Source organism: Tursiops truncatus, chromosome 1, assembly GCF_011762595.2.
Source record: "Tursiops truncatus isolate mTurTru1 chromosome 1, mTurTru1.mat.Y, whole genome shotgun sequence".
Lineage (NCBI taxonomy): Eukaryota > Metazoa > Chordata > Mammalia > Artiodactyla > Delphinidae > Tursiops > Tursiops truncatus.
In genome coordinates, this window is record NC_047034.1 from 149,185,226 (window position 1) to 149,204,816 (window position 19,591).

Here is a 19,591-nt window from a genome sequence, read left to right on the forward strand (position 1 = left end):
TCCCGGGGGTGGGACTCGGGCTTCCCTGGCCTCCCTGGCCGGTGACCAGCGGTCCCGTTAGGTCTGAGCGGCCATGGCGGCGCGCTCGTTGAGGCTGCTGACCACATTGCTGGCGGTCGCCACCTCTGCCTGCCGGGCCGAGGCGGAGTCCGAGGTGGAATGGGACATGACGGCGCCTGATCTGCTCTTCGCGGAGGGGACCGCGGCCTATGCTCGCGGTGACTGGGCCGGGGTGGTTCTGAGCATGGAGCGGGCGTTGCGTTCGCGGGCCGCCCTGCGCGCCCTTCGCCTGCGCTGCCGCACCCGGTGTGCCGCCGACCTCCCGTGGGAGCTGGACCCGGACTCGCCCCCCAGCCTGGCGCAGGCCTCGGGCGCCGCCGCCCTGCACGACCTACGCTTCTTCGGGGGCTTGCTGCGCCGCGCCGCTTGCCTGCGCCGCTGCCTCGGGCCGTCGGCCGCCCACTCGCTCAGCGAGGAGCTGGAATTGGAGTTCAGCAAGCGGAGCCCATACAACTACCTACAGGTCGCCTACTTCAAGGTGCAGATCTGCCTGGGCCCCGGGGCGGCCGGGGTCCTTCTGGGTGTGGTTGCCCCGGGGGAACTTGGGGGGCCAGGGAAGTGCTCGCGGAGAGGGAAAGTGGCGTCTTGGCCAGGGAGCTCTTCCCGGATCCAGGGAGAGCAGAGACCCTGCCGGGAGACCAGGCTCTCCGGTTCGCATAGGCAGATGGTGACCGCAAAGATCCAGCCGGGGTTAAGGCACAGACCAAGCAAAACTTGGTCTTGTGTTCCCCGAGAGGCCTCTTAGAGGGAACTACAGCGACAGCTTGGGTCTCTGATCCTAATTTTGTTGTAAGTTACCGAGTGAGAAGCTAAGACCTTTCTACAGTATCTTCCTTCCGGTTCGCTCTTCAGTGATGCTTTTCCTGCTGCCCGAGTGCAACAGCTTTCTTTCAGGACATGAGGTTGCCACGTCGCCAGTAGAGGCTGTCTGGCCCCTCCCTGTAAGGGACCCTCTGGCTGGTCGTCAGGTTTCCAAAGAAAATGAGTACTTTTAGGAATTCCAGAGTGCCTTAAGTCCAAGTGTATACATAGATTTGGAGTGCTTCTGATTTATGATGATAATGAGAGCCAACACATACTTTCAGGCACTATTAAGTACTTTACGTTTATTAATTCATTTGCCCAGATTCTGGCAATATCCTGTAAAGTAAGTGCTGTTATTAGCCCATTTTGTTGGGGAAAAAAGGAAGAAGGAGGGACTTCCCTGGTGGTGCAGTGGTTAAGAATCTGCCTGCCAATGCAGGGGACATGGGTTCGTTCCCTGGTCCGGGAAGATCCCACATGCCGCGGAGCAACTAAGCCCGTGCACCACAACTACTGAGCCTGCATGCCACAACTACTGAAGACTGCGTGCCTAGAGCCCGTGCTCCGCAACAAGAGAAGCCACCACAATGAGAAGCCTGCACACTGCAACGAACAGTAGCCCCCGCTAGCTGCAACTAGAGAAAGCCCGTGCGCAGCAATGAAGACCCAACGCAGCCAAAAATTAATTAGTTAATTAATTTAAAAAAAAAAGGAAGAAGGAGCTGTGCCGGGTATCTATTATATCTATAGTTTAACAGACCTTCAATTCAACCTAAAGAGAGACTTAGAAAATCTCGGGGACCTCAAATTTCCACCTTTCCACAAGCATTATGCTTACACAGTTCTGGTCCATTCCTCCTAGTTTCCCAGAAGAGTGCTGGACTTGAAACCAAAATAATTGGGCTATGTCTTTGGTCATGTCACTTAACAGCACTTTTTAAAATTCTTTGACATTTACTGAATACTTACTACATCCCAGTTCTTGTACAGGTAATTAAAATGCTTCACTTTATATTTTTTTGTGTTACCTTGCTTTGCTGTTAAGAGTCACTTTAGTAGTAAGGGCTACTGAAAGGGTATGTACATCCAACTGTGGGAACACAAAGGAGGAGGAATCTAGCTTTGTGTCAGAGAAGTTAGACTTGAAAGAAGAGGTGACATTTGAAGCTGATCTCAAATATTGTTAGAGGAGAGGAAGGACGGCCATTCACGATAGAGTGGGGCCAGACTGGGAAGAGAATTCTGCAGGCTTCAAGGAGCCATCGTCAGAACTGGGCTGTAGAATGCTACTTCTGGAAGCCATGTGACGTAGGCCTTGGGAGAAGGAGAAAGTGGTGGCAGGGTGAACCATTAGGAGATGACTTCAGTTGTCCACATAAGAGAAAGAAATGAGGTGCTTCGTGCTTAGAGGGTAAAGAAGGGCTGGGGGGTGGGGTGAGGGGTGTGGAGATGGAGAACAGAGAAAGGCAAGAGCAGTCCTGAAAGATATGGGAGAGAGAATCAATCCATAAAAGGGACAGACTTGAGAGAATTTCTAATTTTATAATTAAGGCAACTGAGGTACAGAGATGGCAACTGTTGACCGTGGGTCACCTAGCTATTTGGGGGTCACAGCCAGGGCTGACTTCTTGTTTAGTGTGCATTTACTAGTACTGATGATCAGAAAAGAAAAAATATTTTTCTTAGCATATTACTAATGTGCTAGGATTTACATTTATTGAGCTAACATTTTATTTTATTTTTGTAAAGGGGACGCTATTTATTTATTTATTTATTTGGCTGTGTTGGGTCTTTGTTTCTGTGCGAGGGCTTTCTCTAGTTGCGGCGAGCGGGGGCCACTCTTCATCGCGCAGCGGGCCTCTCACTATCGCGGCCTCTCTTGTTGCAGAGCACAGGCTCCAGACGCGCAGGCTCAGTAGTTGTGGCTCAAGGGCCTAGTTGCTCCACGGCATGTGGGATCTTCCCAGACCAGGGCTTGAACCCGTGTCCCCTGCATTGGCAGGCAGATTCTCAACCACTGCGCCACCAGGGAAGCCCGAGCTAACATTTATTAAGCACTTAATATGTGCCCAGAACCATGCGTTAGAAGCTGGATATATATCCTCTCATTTAACTTCCCCAGCAATCCTGTGAGGTAGTGAGTGCTATCTTCAGATAACCGATTAGAGAACTGAGTTTAGAGAGTAAACTTTAACTTGCCTAAAGCCCCAACAAGTGAATAATTAAACCTACCTTTGTCACCAGTCTGACACCACAACCCATGTAATTAATCATTAGATCATCAGTGATTTTTTTTTTTCAGGTAAAAATCATGTTTTCCTTTTAATTGATACCGTTTCCTCTCTCGGGTGCTACTTTGGTAATGATTAGGTCCCCACCTCTCAAGAACATTGCATCTGAACAGGCTGAGACAGAGCCAGTGTGAACACAGACCCCAAACCAGGGCTTTTGGAATAACAAGAACAGAAAAAAACAGCCTTTCTCTTCACTTACAAAGGGAGTCACTCAGAGGGTCCAAAGCTCTGTTTTCCAAACGTAGAAAACCTGGAGCTCAGTGCAAACTGGAAACCAAAATATATCAGAAATGGAGCATAGCGCTTCGTCAGATACTCAAGGGCTGATCATCTTGCCTCTTCTACAAGGAATGGCCCTGCCCCAGCATTTTTTTTTTTTTTTTTTTTTTTTTTTTGCAGTACGCGTGCCTCTCACTGTTGTGGCCTCTCCTGTTGCGGAGCACAGGCTCCGGATGCGCAGGCTCAGCGGCCATGGCTCACGGGCCCAGCCGCTCCGCGGCATGTGGGATCTTCCCGGACCGGGGCACGAACCCGTGTCCCCTGCATCGGCAGGCAGGCTCTCAACCACTGCGCCACCAGGGAAGCCCCGCTCCAGTATTTTTAAAGGAAGATGTTTTGTTTCTATTTCACTTTCCAACTGGGTATAAAATCTACTAAAAGGGATACAATGAATCAGAATAAATCAGCTCGCTCACAAGAGACACTCTCAGATAATGATTTTTGGTTGCTGAGATTATTCAGCACGTTATTTCAAAGTGGCAACATTCAGGACAATCTGAGAAGAGAATTCAGAAGTGGCAGCTACATTTGCTGTTAGGTTCATGTGAGATACACATACACACAACCCATTTTTCAGTGTACATGTCAAGGGGCCAAGCCCCCGATCAGCACAATACGTTATTTTGTACATTACACGCACAGAACAACAGAGGGAGAGACACCTCCTTGGAGAGGTTCATACACTCTGAAGGAGGCTGGAGCCCAGCGCCCCAGGCCTGGGGCGTTAGCAGGCGTTAGCTGGACCCCTTCTGTTCTTTGGTCGCGGCGACCTCAGAAGCAGCCGATTCCTCTAATCCATCTGCTGGCTTCTCCTCCTCGTCCTCCTCCTGGGGATAGAGGTCCGGATACTTCTGCATGCACTCCTGCATGGCCTGGAACTGGTCTACACAGTCCGACCCCTTGACATCCTCTGTGCTGCAGTGGAAGCAGGAAAAGGCCGCCTTGAACTGTTCCCCACACAGGCCGCTGGCCATGCCCCCAAGGCACGGGCAGTTACAGCTGAGGTCTCCATTGGGCAGGATCCGTCAGTGCTCCTCTTACAGATCATTGGGGTCGTCGGCCACCAGCCCCGCGTTGCTTGGAGTTTCATGGTCTTCTTTGGTCACAAATATGATTCGATCCTTCCCTTCCTGCCGGCAGTAGGCCACAGTGCAGCCCAGCACTCCGACCTCGCGGCGACTGTGGCGGCGGCCTCACGCTGTGACCTCTCCGCTGCCAGGCAGGCGGCTTGGAGACCCGCGCAGACCCACCTAGTGATTTATTTTGGATTCTACATATGAAGCTGTATAATTTTGATATGCTGGAGTCCATTGCTATGGGCATGATTGTGACCTGTAGCGCATTTTCCCCCCTCAGATTTCTGTATAGCCACTTATTTTAACCTCATGAGCCCTGGGCTTTGAAAAGTCAGAAGATGCCATGTCTGGATTTTGTATAGGATCTTAAGACTTTTCAGCCACCCACCTTTTCCCTGAATGTGTCAAAAACACGTACGCAGAGGAAAAAAAATATATATATATATACATTATATATACATTTTATATATATATATACATACATTATATATATTCCCCCCACCCCAGGCAGCTTCTTTGGCATGGTCTAATTGTTAACTGCTGTTTCTCCCCTACCCCTTAATCCTTGACTCCTTAGACTTTCTTCAGCTTAGTCGCCTCATCCAAGGCTCAAGAGTATATTATTTAGGCAGTCAGTCTTCCATAGCATTCCCCCTACAATACCACCTTTGTTTTAGAATAGAATGTTTACACTTCTGAAGCATTGCCTCCTGTAATTTGAGGAATCTCTAATGCTGATTTGGGAAATAGCTGAAAACCTGCCCAGGGCCCCGCGCTTCTAATCTCTGGTATGTAGTTCCTGCAATAGGTGTGTTTTCTGGGCTTGGCAGGGGCTGAGGCACACTGAGTGGAAGGCTCGGGGAGGCGGGGATTTCCTGTTTACTGTGAACTGCACATTTGGACGCAAACCATCAAGGTTTGGATGTGGCAACCATGTTCTTGTTCTTCACCCTTAGATAAACAAGTTGGAGAAAGCCGTAGCAGCAGCTCACACCTTCTTCGTGGGCAATCCTGAGCACATGGAGATGCGTCAGAACCTGGACTATTACCAAACCATGTCTGGGGTGAAGGAAGCCGACTTCAAGGATCTTGAGGCCAAACCCCACATGGTGAAAACAAAAAACAAACAAGACACGCTATCCCTTTCTCTCGCTCTTTCTGTTTATAGTGACATTCACTAGGGTTGCTTTCTGATTACAGAAGTAATGTATGTTCATTGTACAACATTAGAAAAATGCAAATACGCAAAAAACAGAAAGTAATCATCTATAATAGTGCCACCTTCAGAAAACCAGTAGTTGATATTTTGGCCTATTTTTTAAGTCTTCAGTATTTCTAATTTTTAAACCTAATTTGGCGTCATATTGTGTATGTATTTTTCATCATCCCTTTTGAACTGACATATGATGCTGATGCGTCTTTTCTCATGTCTTCAAATTTTCTTTGAAAACACAATTTTTAGTGGCTGCATGACAATCCTTCTTACGCACACATCGTATTCATTTACTTGTCAAATTTTTTTGGTCATGTAGGTTTTTTCTTTTCACTACAGTGAGTGGTACAGTATTCCTCAATGTTCTTATTCTATTTATTTAGCAGGAAAAGTCTGTGTCCCATAAGAGGTATTGTCTGTGATGACATAGCATTTTTAAAAAATATTTATTTATTTGGCTGCGCCGGGTCTTAGTTGTGGCCTGCGGGGAATCTTCGTTGCAGCACACGGGATCTTTAGTTGCCACAGGTGGGATCTAGTTCCCTGACCAGGGATTGAACCTGGGCCCCCTGCATTGGGAGCACAGAGCCTTAGCCACTGGACCACCAGGGAAATCCCGATATAGCATTTTCATAAAGGGCATATGTTGTAGTTTAGAAATAGGCATATTAGAAACAACATCAAAATGACTTTTAAAAGTAAACTGTGTACATCTAGTACATTATACAACTCTACACAGTTTGGATTTTTTTTTCTTTTTTAGTGATTCTGTGACAAATGAAAATGGTTATTGTCCGCAAGAAGGGAGCCATGTCCCACAGAGAGCAGAAGCAAAGTCTGTAATCAGCTGCAGCAGCCCAAATCCGTCCTTACTGCTAGAAAGATTGCTTTCATCACCTCAAACCACATTCTGATAGCTCAGAGTTAAAATTTCTTTTATTAAATTTTTATTTTGAAACCTTGCAGCCCCACAAAAAAAAAGTGCAAGAAAATGACAGTGAATTCCCATATATCTTTCAAGTAGATTGAGTTAAATGTTTTCAAATTTCAAAAGAAAGTCAGATGTAAAGACTGACTAAGTAAAGACCATTTCCAGCAGGCTTTCTTTGTGTAGCAGCCACCCTTTCCATCCGTAACCTGAGAGGGCTACGGGGATGCCCGTGGAGGTGGCCGTGGGCAAGGAGGGAGGGCTGTCTGCAGTCTGCCCTGCATCTGAGTACCCCTTCCTCCCAGTAGCATGAGTTTCGGCTGGGAGTGCGCCTCTACTCCGAGGAGCAGCTGCAGGAAGCCGTGCCCCACCTGGAGACGGCGCTGCGGGAGTACTTCGCGGCAGACGAGGAGTGCCGTGCCCTCTGTGAAGGGCCCTACGACTACGACGGATACAACTACCTGGAATACAACGCCGACCTCTTCCAGGCCATCACAGGTGCGGGCCCCAAACCCAGCCCTCGGCCAGGCCTCTGGGTTCTGAGGGCAGCAACGTGATTCTGCAGACACAGCATCTTCAGCCTCATTCCTGAATCTCTTAAATCCGGGAATCTGACTGAAAATTGCTTCCACTTGAATTTGTTCATCTTAAGCAGCATTTGAATCCTGGAAATTGACCTTATGTTTCTTCCCTCTCCTCGATTCCTTTCAGACCATTACATCCAGGTCCTCAGCTGTAAGCAGAACTGTGTCACCGAGCTTGCTTCCCACCCAAGTCGAGAGAAGCCCTTTGAAGACTTCCTCCCATCGCATTATAATTATCTGCAGTTTGCCTACTACAACAGTAAGGCCTCCCTTCTCTTTCTCAGCTGCTTTTCACTAAGCCAAAAGCAAGGAAGGCAGGGATTATGGCCACTGTGCTTCTTCAGGCTGTTTGGTTTCTCTCTTGGGCTCTGGCAGGCACCATGCCAGGCGATCCCTGAATACCCTGTTACAAGCCACCTTCCAAGAAGCAGTACCAGCAGCCTGAGAAGCTGGGGGAGGGAGACTCTAGGGCCTCACCCTCTGGTCCCCTCTATAACATTTATAATCTCATTTTGCACCTGAGTTAAGTTATAGTAAAGGCAAGGGTGTGCTTCCATTTAAACCAGCTCACAGGGCATTTCCCCGCCCTTCTCCCTCATGTAGCACTGATGCTCTGGGGTGGGGTGAGGGGGCTGTCAGTATCCAGAAAAGCAACAAGTCGGCCGGTCTTTACTGAGTCCCCACTGTGTGCTAAGCACCACAGCATATTCAAGAATATACACTTTTATGGTTGAGGAGACCAACACATATCAGCAAGAACTCTGCAAAAGAGACAATCTGCTATTGGAATCTTCCCTTCTCTTCTGAAAATCCATAGGGAAGAAAAGGTAGGAAGACAGGGGAATATTCCTGAAATTGGTCTACTGATTGGGAATATTAGGGCCAATGTTTGAATTACTTGCAGGCACTGAGCACCTTAAAAATCAATCGTATATTCTATCATTTATTCTGCAACTTCTCCCGCAAATCAGGCAGTCGTGTTATGTAGCTGGTGCCACCTTGCCGTGTCATCATTGCCTCGAGCTGTGCTGAGACTGAACACTGGGCGGTTCATGGTACCCAGGATTCGATGCTTTCTTCTCAGCCATTTTTTCCCCTTTGCAGTTGGGAATTACACACAGGCCATTGAATGCGCCAAGACCTATCTCCTCTTCTTCCCCAATGAAGAGGTGATGAGCCAGAATCTGGCCTACTACACAGCCATGCTTGGAGAAGAGCAAGCCAGATCCATCGGCCCCCGTGAGGTGAGAGACTTGCATTACTTTGGGTGGCTGCCAGCTGAACCCAGACCAGAAAGCAGAGAGTGGGGTAGAGGAGGAGGAGCCGGGGCTGCTCGGGCAGTGAGGGGTGGGGGCAGGTTGCCTGGGTGGGTGTGAGTGCACAGAAAGCGGGGAATAAGCCAGTACCTTAATTAGCACAATCTGGGCCCCGAAGTCTGTGCTCCGAGTCGGCAGGGAAAAGCAGAACTGCAAAGCAGCCATGTTCTTTCCCTTTCTCAGCACCTCCACTTTGAGACTTGACTTGGCCAAGATATATCATTTTCTACTTCATGCTAAATTTTTTTTTCACTCACCTCTTTTCTGCCTCGGTTTTCTTCCCCGCCCCCGCTTCTTTCTGCCATTGTTCTGTCTCTCCCTGTTTCAGCATTATACCCATCTCACTCCCAAACAAGGAGAAAAATCTATGTAATAGAAAGACTAAAACGAAAGGCACTGAAGTGGAAGCAGACCCACGCCTGCACTGCCGGGGGGACTGCACTTTGTGCTGTTCACTTCACAATGGCTATTTCTGGAATTACGGGTGATTTTTGTGTTTTGCTCCTTTATATTTTCTAAATTCCCTGCAGTGAATGGGTATCATTTTTGTATTAAAAACAGGAAAAGTTCTCTGTTTTTAACTTAATGAAGTTCAATACTGCGAACCTCGATATTTGTACATATGCCTTGCACAGGCCCTAGATCCTCTCCTTCTTGAGCCCAGAACAATGAGGTGGATTTGAAGTCACTAATCTGGACTCAAGTCCTGGCTCCTCTACTTACTAGCCATGTGATTTTTGACACATCATGTGGGATCTTAGTCGTGCTGCACTGCCCTTCTGAGTCTCATTTTCTCCTTCTGTAAAATAGGATTATGGTTCTTCTCTGTCTTCAACACGGCAAGTGTGAGGGTCAAATGAGATAGTGAGCCGACAGGTGCTGTACAAAGTGTTGTGTGGACAGGTAGCATCACAGGGGTCTTGCTGATGGTACATAAGTAGCAGGTGGTGGGTTTTCTTACCTCTAACTTCAGCCACCTCCTGAGATGGGGTGGCTTGTCACTGTGGCCCTCAATCACTTGTGTCCTGCTGGCCTCTCCAAAACCCAATCTTACAGTCTGTAAAAATAGCTGTAACTTTGGATCAGTTTTTCCTTTTGTCAAAGAAAAAAAAAAAGTTAGATAGCTACAGTTACTCTAGAGGCCCCTCAGTTGTGTATGCAACAAGTCTATTGGACACATGTAGGGGGTGAGAAAGCAGGCACACCCCTGGGCTGTTGGTAGGGCTGCAAACTGTACTGTTCATGTACCCAGAGATCTGACTGCCGGGGATTCACCCTTGGCTGTACTACACAAACGTGCAAAGGTAAACGTGCACAGATGTGCATCAGAAGTCCGCCGCTAAAAGCAAAAAACTGGAAACAAGCTCAATGCTATCAATTTGGGGAACTGGTTAAATAAAATTGGCACGTTCATTCAATGACGTACAAGATAAGCATTATGTTGCTTGAGTGGATTCCTACGTACCAATATGAAATTGTCTCCATGATGTAATTTTAGCTAAAGAAAAAGAAGACATAGAACTGTAGTGGTATCCTATTTACATTTTTTGGTAGTACATATATATTTTGAAGTTTTTTAACTTTCTGCACAGATTGGTAAGAAACTGTTCATCAGGATTAACCCCCCCACCCCCAGGCATGGGCCTGTGGGTCAGGGGCTAGGTGGGGGAGGACTGAACATTTCTATGTATGTCTATCGATACTCCGGGGGTTTCTTTTAGCTACATTTGTACTACTTTCATGTCTTTTTGAATGCCATCTAAAACCGCCCTGGAAAGGTGTACAATCCGAGATTTGTAAAATGCTGTGGTGAATATCATAGTAGAGGGGTCCGCGAGCTAGAGTGGGAGCACGGAGGAAAAGTAAGCAACTGGCGGGTCCGGGAAGGCTTCACCAGAGGCAGTGGTGTTGACAATTGGTTTTAAAAGCCTTCAGTAGGTGAGTGAGTCAGAGAAGGGCCTTTTAGATGGAGAGCAGCATGTGCAAACCACCTGGACAACAGTCCCATGTGAACGGAAGATGGTGCTGGGGAGTTGCAGGCAATGAGGCCCGGGAGGGTCAGATTTTTGAGGAGTCTTGAGTGCCTCTCCAGGACCTTGGACCCTACTGTGTGAGGCAGGCAATGGTGAGCCGTCAGAGGGTTTTAAGCAGCCTGATGTGATGTGATGGGGCAGGGCTCAGAATAGGAGGTGCCGGAGGCCGTCACGGTGCAGAGAGAGCCACCGAGGCCTGAGTGAGGTGGGGGGCGGGAGGAGGGGAGAGGTGGGACTGGCGGTGGCCCAGGGGGTTCCTGCCTCCCTCCTCTCAGTGTCTAATTAGGCACCACATTCCCAGCCTGGGAGACACGTGCACGGCGCTGGCCGCAGGGCACGCAGGTAGCAGGATTCCGCCCTCACAGCCTCCTGCCCTGCCCGCACTCCAGCCCAGGGTGGCTCATTTTTCCTCTGTTCACTGGGAAAAGCAGGTGGATGATGCGGCAGTAACAGACCTCCCCTTCTGGTTGTGTGGCGCTTACTGTGGAAAATAAGCACCCTTCAAATGTGCGTGGCATTTTATAGTTTACAAAAATTTTTCATAGCTTTTCTTTCGTTTGATTCTCATAACAACCCAGTGAGGTGGGGTCATCAACCTACCCTGAAGTTAAAAACCAAGGCTCGGGCTTCCCTGGTGGCACCGTGGTTGAGAGTCCGCCTGCTGATGCAGGGGACACGGGTTCGTGCCCCGGTCCGGGAAGATCCCACATGCCGCGGAGCGGCTGGGCCCGTGAGCCGTGGCCGCTGAGCCTGCGCGTCCGGAGCCTGTGCTCCGCAACGGGAGAGGCCACAACAGTGAGAGGCCCACGTACCGCAAAAAAAAAAAAAAGAAAACCAAGGCTCTTCCTTCTTGGATCCGCAATCCTGAGAGTCTCTAATAACCCTCCTCTTGCCACCCCCTCCCATATGGAGACTGGTTACCTTGTCGTTGTCCTCTTGGGCCGCTAGATGGTGACCGTCTGGATTTGAGATGGCACGTCTCCTAGTCTCTGCTTGGTTAAGATCCCTCCCCCTGACCCTTTATAGTCATATTAGTGAGTCTGGGGCAGAAAGGGAAAATAAGTGGTCAGTCTACCATTTCTAACTAGAACTGCCCTTCTGGAAAGAAGGTAACTAACATCTGTTGAGCGCTGTCCCAGGCCAAGCACTGAGCTAGGTGGTTTATACCCATCATCGCGTTTAATCATCACAGGCACCCCGTGAGGTGGGCGCTATTCTTGCCATTTTCGAGATGAGGACATTTAGGCTCCAGGAAATGAGTTAACTTGCGTAGCAGCCTGTGGCTGCCCATGGTGACCGGAATCTCTGTTTCCCTGATTTATTCCAGTGCCGGCACAGTTCTGACACATAGCTGATACTCAGCACATCAGTGTTGAATGAGTAGATGGTAGAAGTGGGACTTGCTCCCTGGCAGGTTCACAGAGCAGCTGGAGAGGGTTAAAGGAGATGACACATGCCTAGCTTGGTGTCCAGTACTAGGTGAGGGAGGCCAGTTGTTTAAACTCCTTAGGAGAAAATTTCCATCTTCCTCTTGGGTAAATACAAGAGGTGATATAGGCCTCATTGACGCCTTCAAAGTTTTCCTTATTGCCCTCATCTTTTATTTCAACTGATGATGTCTTCTTTTTCTTTTCCTTCCTTCTTCTGCTGCTGGGAGACTAGCAGGGCACCTAGGGAAAGATGTGACCCCGGAAGGTACTTAGTTTCCCTGCCCTGGGTAAGCCCTACCACTGAGCACGTGTGGGAATGGCCGGATGCTGGACCCAGCTGCTCCTGCACTGGCCCAACTCCCGGGAGGGATACCGTCCACTCCAAGTCTGAGGGGAGGCAGATGGCATAGGAAAAAGCACGTGGGCTTTAGGATTGGAGAGACCCAGGCTTGGATGTAGGTCCCTGCTCTATCATCTCCTATAGTGTCACCTCAAACAAGTCGCATATCCCCTCTGTACCTCAGTGTCTTTGTCTGTAAAATGAGGATAATCTCATCAACCTCCAAGGTGGCTGTAAAGATTAAATGAATAACGCAGGAGTCACCTAACACCTAGGTTTTTCTTCCCCTGTGTGTTGAACTCCTGCGGAAGTCAAGAAGGAGTAATTTTCCTTCCTTAAAGAGTATTTCCTGAGAATCCTCAGGTTTTCTGCCTCAGAGATTAACAGCAGGGGAAGGAAAGGGGGCTGTTTCCCTATAAGGGAAGCCTGGCTATGCCACCCTCAGAGGGGCTGCTTGTGTCAGGCAAGAGGAACCCTTGAGCACAGACGTGAGAGTTTTGTCCCAAACGGGGGGACGGACACACTAGTGATAGTGGGAGAGGAAGCCTTGGGTCGCACGGGGGGGCAACAGTGTGGCACGTAGGGGTGGGGAGTGCGGACTAGAGTCAGCGGCAGGGCTACGTACCAGGGCATCCCTCCCACTGCGTTTCCTCAGAGTGCCCAGGAGTACCACCAGCGAAGCCTGCTGGAGAAAGAACTGCTCTTCTTCGCTTATGACGTTTTTGGAATTCCCTTTGTTGACCCGGTGAGCCAGGGTGCAGGGAGCCGGAGTGGGGCGGGGATGCAAGGGATGGGCTGAGCTGTACACCGTGTGCCTCTGGGGAGAGGGCCGTTGCGGGGTTGAGCCAAAGAGGAGATCTGCGTGGACGAGAGACGGGGAATTCTGGGCAGCCAGGTACAGGTGACTCAGTTCCAGAGACCTCTCACTTTATCTCCTGAAAGGAGGCCGGTGAGAAGGTGGATTCCCTGTAGGCCCTAGTATGTGCATCAAGACCTGGAAGATTCAGCAGGTCACCCGACACTGTTCATTTTTTCCTACTCTGCTTTTAGGATTCATGGACTCCAGAAGAGGTGATTCCCAAGAGACTGCAAGAGAAACAGAAGTGAGGGCCTTGAAGAAACTGCATGATTGGATCAGTGTGATGAAGCACTTGAGGCTTCCTGAGCCCAGGCAGAGGCAGATGTGAACTCCTGGCAAGGGGTGGGCAGGTCCAGTATGGGAAGCTGGGGTGGGAGCCTGGCTGGAATACAGCCCTCAGACTGGCTGTGCTCACAGGTCAGAACGGGAAACAGCCGCCCGCATCTCCCAGGAGATCGGAAACCTTATGAAGGAGATTGAGACCCTCGTGGAAGAGAAGACCAAGGAGTCGCTGGACGTGAACAGGCTGACCCAGGAAGGTGAGAGGACGAGCGTGGGGCCACCTCGGCTGTCGTGGAGGCAGCAAGGCTGGGGGTCCCCATGTTAGCTGGGCAGCTCCCCTTAGAGAGCAGCCTCAGGATGCGAGCTGGCACGGGTCAGGGCTCACCCCCGCCGTGGCCCTTCTTCCCTCACCCACGGGACTTCCACCTGTAAAGAGCGCTGAGAATTGGCCTTTGGTTAAGAAGTAAGACTCCTGAGTCACAGTGACACTAGTTTAGTTTGCTTCAGTAAGTATTTATAGGAGACAACTTGTCCTCTCTCCTTACCCCCAAACTGTTTTCTCCCAGCTGCCATCATTTGTCCTGTTACCAAGCCTCAAAATCTTCAGGTCTCCTCTGGTGCCCCCTTGCCCATCCCCTCCAATCCTCTGCCAGTTAGGACTCTGCTCTCTTTCTCTCTCCCCAACCCTTTTCTTGTCCCATGGCCTCAGGCGTGCATCAGGCCCCCAGCCCCTCCTCTCTGCACTCATCTTTCCTCCTCCAGTCTGTCCTTGCCCCTTCCCACCTGGGGGCTAGACCAGTCTTCCAAACACAGGGACTCTGATGCCGTCCTCCCTGCCTGCCCCTGTAACCGTATGTTCTACCATTCCCCATTTATACCTTCTCTTTGTCCTTGGGCCGCTCTCTGCTCACAAGTCTTTGTTCAGGCCTATGCCTCCTCCTAGACACTTCCCATCATCTCTCCCCGTGAGGCGTCTCGGATCCACCCTACAGAGCCTTTCTTAAACTCCAGGCCAGTTGGGATCCCCATCCCCGTTTCTGTTGAACTTCCAAGGCACTTTGTACTTTCACAAGGTCTGCCTTGTGTTGGTCGTTTGTGTAACTGTTGGAACAGGTGCTGTCTTCAGGTGTTAATCCCTTGCCTTTTCTAGCACAGTGCTTGGCACATGCTGAGGCCTCAGTAAATAACAGATGGAGTGGAATTGGGTCTGTGGTATGTCCCCAGCACAGGGAGACACCAGGAGAAATAGAAGAGAGAAAGGCTGGCCTGTACTCTACAGTTGCTTCAATTAACAAGTGCTTAATTTAATGAGATTAGCATGTTAAAGAATTTGTCCAGCATTCCTTTGTTTTCAGAGAGCTTTCACCCTGTTATTTCTCTTGGTTCTCATAATCGCCTGGGAAGTGGGTTGGGCAGATTGTAAGATCCTCATTTTAAATAGATGATGATATGATAGTAACTAAACTTTTAAGCATTTACTAGGTGCCAAGTATCGTGCTAAACTTTTAAGTTACATCAAACTTACGAGGTAGATGCTGTTTTACAGATGAGACAAGGCTCAGGGAAGTTAAGTAACTTGCCAAGGTCACACAGCTAGTAAGTGGAGGATCCAGGAGTCAAACCCAGTTCTTTCTGGTTCTGAACTCATGTTTTAGGAATGTCTTTATGATGTTTCCTCAACAATGCGTGAAAGCCCAGGAGTCAACAGCTGTGGACCAGGACTTGGATCTCCTGCCCGTCAGCTCTAAGTTCCATCCTCTGGACCACCCTACCTTTGGAAGCGACCCAACGGGAGGTTTCTCTGGTGAACGGGAAACAACTGGAATTTCTCTTCCTTACAGCAAGGCAATATCTGATGGAGAGTGTCTGGACAGAGCTGCTGCTGGATTTAGCCGGTGTTATTGCTTTGCAGGTGGCCCCCTGCTTTATGACGGTATCAGACTCACCATGACCTCCAAAGTCTTGAACGGTTCCCAGCGGGTGGTGATGGATGGTGTAATCTCTGAGGATGAGTGCCGGGAGCTGCAGAGACTGACCAATGTGAGGGAACCCGGTGACCATGCCATCTCCCTAAGGGCCCAGCCTCCCCCGACTAGGTGCCTTTTAGGTGCTGAACGATTGCCTGCCCCTTGCTGCGGGCAGTCGACCACCTCTTCTTGAGCCCTCAGCTGCCTGGCTAACTCCACCTGTTTTTGGGGCCTCGTAGGCAGCAGCAACTTTAGGAGATGGCTACCGGGGTCAGACGTCCCCGCACACTCCCAGTGAAAAGTTCTATGGCGTCACTGTCTTCAAGGCCCTCAAGGTAGGGTCAGTACTCTGTTCTAGAGTGTGGAGAAGGGGGAGGGGGACGCGCAGGCTCTGGGGAGGAGTTGGAGATGGTGGTAGGAAAGGTAAAGTGTCCGCCTGTCAGCGTTCCAGCTGCCACGGAGGCAGGATGAACCATGCTGGGTGAGCTTGACTTCTGAACCGTGGCTGTTAGTGTAATAATGAGGCAAGCAAGCAAGACTGATACCCAAGCTTGAGAGCGCTTTCTGAAGAACCGCTCTACTTCTGAGCAGGTTACTCAAAGAGAAATGTGAAGACGAGGGGAGGGGGCGGTGGCAGAGAGTCGTGGATGGGAAGCAGAGGGACTGGTCCTTGGTGGGCACGAGGAGCGGGGCCTGGCGCCCCTATGGTCTCTGTTGGCCCGCAGAGGAGCGTGCAGCGTAGCTGACCACTGGTCTCCTCGGCAGCTGGGACAGGAAGGGAAGGTTCCTCTGCAGAGCGCTCACCTGTACTACAACGTGACGGAGAAGGTGCGGCGTGTCATGGCGTCCTACTTCCACCTGGACAGCCCCCTCTACTTCTCCTACTCCCACCTGGTGTGCCGCACCGCGATCGAAGGTGGGCCTCCCTCAACCCGCAGCCCCCGTGCAGCACACACTGCCCACCCCGGCACCAGCTGGATGCGGAGGACGCGGAGAAGAGCAGGATATGGTCCCTTTCATCCTGCTGGGGAACCAACGTAAACCACTGCGATGAGTGCAGCAGAGGAAGTTCGAGTCAGTCTCCCCGGGGAGTCGGGAGGGCTTCCCAGAGGAGGTGATGAGAGCTGCGCAGGATGAATAGGAGTTGTGGAGTAGACGGGGCAGCGGGAGGACGTTGGAGCCGGAGGCAGCAGCATGAGCAGAGGAGTGGAGGCATCGAGCAGCCGGCAGCTGGGGGACTAAGAAAGTGGCCACTTCTGGAGCGTAAGGTCAAGGGGGGACGGGGGGCAGCCACGTAAGACTGGTGAGGCCCTCAGAAGCCAAATTACGGAGCGCTGCATTCAAGAGTATTTTGCATCCTGTAAGTCAGTGGTTCTCAACGCTGTTACTGGGCATACGGGTGTCCTTAGGTGAATCATGATCTGCGTTGCAAGTTCTCTGTCACTAATTGTTAAATACCAAATTTCTGAGAGAACTACTTATTTTACAAGTTAGGGCAGGCTGGAGGTTGTTCATCGTTCACTCTCCCTCTGTCACGTTCCCTTTTGCATTCCCTAGGAGGGGTGAGGCACGGCCAGTGTCCAGGAACCACACGTGACCCACAGCCGGGTCTGTCATGCCAGAGCCTTCAGTGGCCCCTGGTGCCGATATGACCCTGATGGGCAGCAGAGATTAGAGGGCTTTACTCTCCCTCAGAAAGTTTGGAATTCTATCAAAATCTGGGCACACCCAAGGAATGTGCCAGACTCGCAACTGTGTGTGTCCCGGCCTCCAGGTGGGGGCCCAGGGGCCTGGGCAGCGGGAAGCCAGGAAGCCAGGAAGAGTCGGCAGGCGGTGAAGGGCTGGGTGAGGCCTTGTTTTTACTCACCGAGGTTAAGGGTTTAAGGTTAGGCCTGCTGCTCTGTGTCTAAAGACTTGGAGAGCGTGGATCCAACCAGAGGAAGGGAAGCTGGTCAGCAGTGACCCCCCCTGCCCTCGCATGCCAGCAGGAGAGCTGCAGTGTCCCCTGAGGTGCCCCAGTACTAACGTGTGTCTCCGTGGCCGCAGAGGCACAGGCCGAGAGGAAGGACGGTAGCCACCCCGTCCACGTGGACAACTGCATCCTGAACGCAGAGGCCCTCGTGTGCATCAAGGAGCCCCCCGCCTACACCTTCCGGGACTACAGGTGCCAGCTCTGCTCTGAGGCCCCCAGGGCCCTGTGCCCTGCCCCCTCCCCCAGCACATGCGTGTTTGGGACCAGCTCCTCCCAGCGTCCAGGATCCTCTGGATTGGGAGTCAGATAACACGGGAATCATTACAGAGCAGTGTGAGAGTAGGACAGGGAAAGGTAGACTTGGTACAGAAGCACCCCAGAGAAGGGCATGGTGGATTCTCAGGGGCGAGGGTAGGGAGGCGGGAAGGTCAGGAGTCGTGTCCGTGAGGCTTCAGAGAAGGCCCCCCCCTCCTGCTGCTGGTTGGGAGCACTTGGAGATAAAGGCACTGGAGCCGTGGGTGTCTGAGGGGCGGGAAGAGGAAGTCGGTGTCGAGGTGCTCTCTGCCTTTCCCAGTGCCATTCTTTACCTGAACGCAGACTTCGACGGAGGAAACTTTTTTTTCACTGAACTAGACGCCAAGACCGTGACGGTGAGTGCGCCCTCGTCCGCATCCCTGGGAGGGGAGACACAACCTCAAGGTGCAGGGGGCCCTCCTGGTGGCCAGCACTCCCCTCCCCAAACCAGGGGGCCTCTGCCTAGTCGCCTGTTCTCTTTAGCCCTGGTCTTTGGGAAGCCAGGCAGAGGAGCCATCCCCTCCTGGACCTGAATGACCCCATGTCCCTTCTGAAGGCAGGTTATGGTCTCTGTCCTGTGTACCCCCCTCTTCGTCCCCTTTAGGCAGAGGTACAGCCCCAGTGCGGAAGGGCCGTGGGATTCTCTTCGGGCACAGAAAACCCACATGGAGTGAAGGCTGTCACCAGAGGGCAGCGCTGTGCCATCGCCCTGTGGTTCACTTTGGACGCTCGACACAGCGAGCGGGTGAGAGCAGTTTGCGCTGCTGTGACCTGTTCCTGGCAGGGCCCTTGTTCTGCTTCCACCTTCCCCAGTCCCATTGCCGATGCTTAGACGTGAGAGAAGCACTGGGCTTGGGAGTCCAGAGAGACTCCTCGCTTCGGCACTGTGTCACCGTGGTCCCCGGCCCTTCTTCCTGCCTTGGGAATGGGGCTCCAGGTGGGGGGCAGTGGGGACAATATGGGGAGTGATCCTGGTTCTTGGTCCCTCGCTGGGTACCACCTCTGCTGCCTCTGCCCAAGGAGTAGGACCTGCTGGGATTAGGATGAGCTCGGAGGCCACTGGAGAAGAGCCTTCTTGTTCTCCAGGAAGTAGCACCTGAGAGATGGTGAGTGCCTGGTCCAGAGGCTTCTCTGAACAGCCAGGGGTTTGTCCTTGCAGGACAGGGTGCAGGCGGATGACCTGGTGAAGATGCTCTTTAGCCCAGAAGAGACGGACCTCCCCCATGAACAGCCCCAAGAAGCCCAGGAGGGGCCCCCCAAGCCCGTACAGGGGTCTGTCTCCAGCAGTGAGTCAGGGCACAAGGATGAGCTCTGACAGCTCACATGTGGACGGTGATCAGACCCACGTGAGGAACTCTGTCCTGCACCCTGGACTGGCCAGCCTCGGGTGAGGAGCGGTGGGGAACTTAGGTCTGCCCCCCAGTTGAGGGGACTCTGCTCATAGCCGTCCACATGGTGCTACCGCTTTTGGAGTGGACATAGCAGGACGGCCCTCTCCCCCTGGGCCTGACCAAGGGCTCAGGACGCAGGCCCAGAGCCACTCCGGGGGCCTGCACAGGCAGCCACGTGACAGCAATACAGTATTTAAGTGCCTGTGTAGACCACCAAAGAATAAATGATTCGTGGTTTTTTACTCGGTGGTTTGTTCAGAGTGGAAATATGCCCGTTGGCCCTAGAGGCCTCACTTGATAAACATTGCTCTGGAGGGGCTTCCCTGGCGGCGCAGTGGTTGAGAGTCTGCCTGCCGATGCAGGGGACGCGGGTTCATGCCCCGGTCCGGGAAGATCCCACATGCCACAGAGCGGCTGGGCCCGTGAGCCATGGCTGCTGAGCCTGTGCGTCCGGAGCCTGTGCTCCGCA

The 19,591-nt window shown here is 51.6% G+C and overlaps 1 protein-coding gene and 1 pseudogene across 2 annotated transcripts; one reads left to right on the plus strand and one right to left on the minus strand.

Moving 5' to 3' along the window:
• The first annotated feature begins 16 nt into the window (after positions 1 to 16).
• Positions 17 to 19,364, plus strand: P3H1 (prolyl 3-hydroxylase 1). 2 transcript variants are annotated; one of them, XM_033836780.2, is made up of 15 exons: positions 21 to 538; positions 5,470 to 5,622; positions 6,963 to 7,152; positions 7,366 to 7,497; positions 8,343 to 8,482; positions 13,013 to 13,102; positions 13,408 to 13,460; positions 13,634 to 13,755; positions 15,411 to 15,538; positions 15,705 to 15,800; positions 16,231 to 16,381; positions 17,512 to 17,629; positions 18,012 to 18,087; positions 18,336 to 18,476; positions 18,891 to 19,364. In XM_033836780.2, the coding sequence occupies exons 1-15, from the start codon at positions 74 to 76 to the stop codon at positions 19,044 to 19,046; spliced, it is 2,211 nt and encodes a 736-aa protein (XP_033692671.1). In that variant the 5' UTR covers positions 21 to 73; the 3' UTR covers positions 19,047 to 19,364. The 2 variants fall into 2 exon arrangements, with proteins under 2 accessions (XP_033692679.1, XP_033692671.1); XM_033836788.2 differs by lacking the exon at positions 18,891 to 19,364 and having other exon boundaries at positions 17 to 538; positions 18,035 to 18,087; positions 18,336 to 18,475.
• Positions 4,172 to 4,780, minus strand: LOC109550349 (mitochondrial intermembrane space import and assembly protein 40 pseudogene; annotated as a pseudogene).
• Positions 19,365 to 19,591: the final 227 nt, after the last annotated feature.

Bases quoted from the DNA above. Each gene is read 5' to 3' on its own strand.
- P3H1 (XM_033836780.2), top strand. From the start codon at position 74: ATGGCGGCGCGCTCGTTGAGGCTGCTGACCACATTGCTGGCGGTCGCC. The intron at 8,483-13,012 runs GTGAGAGACTTG...GCGTTTCCTCAG, and splicing joins GATCCATCGGCCCCCGTGAG to AGTGCCCAGGAGTACCACCA. The intron at 13,756-15,410 runs GTGAGAGGACGA...ATTGCTTTGCAG, and splicing joins GAACAGGCTGACCCAGGAAG to GTGGCCCCCTGCTTTATGAC.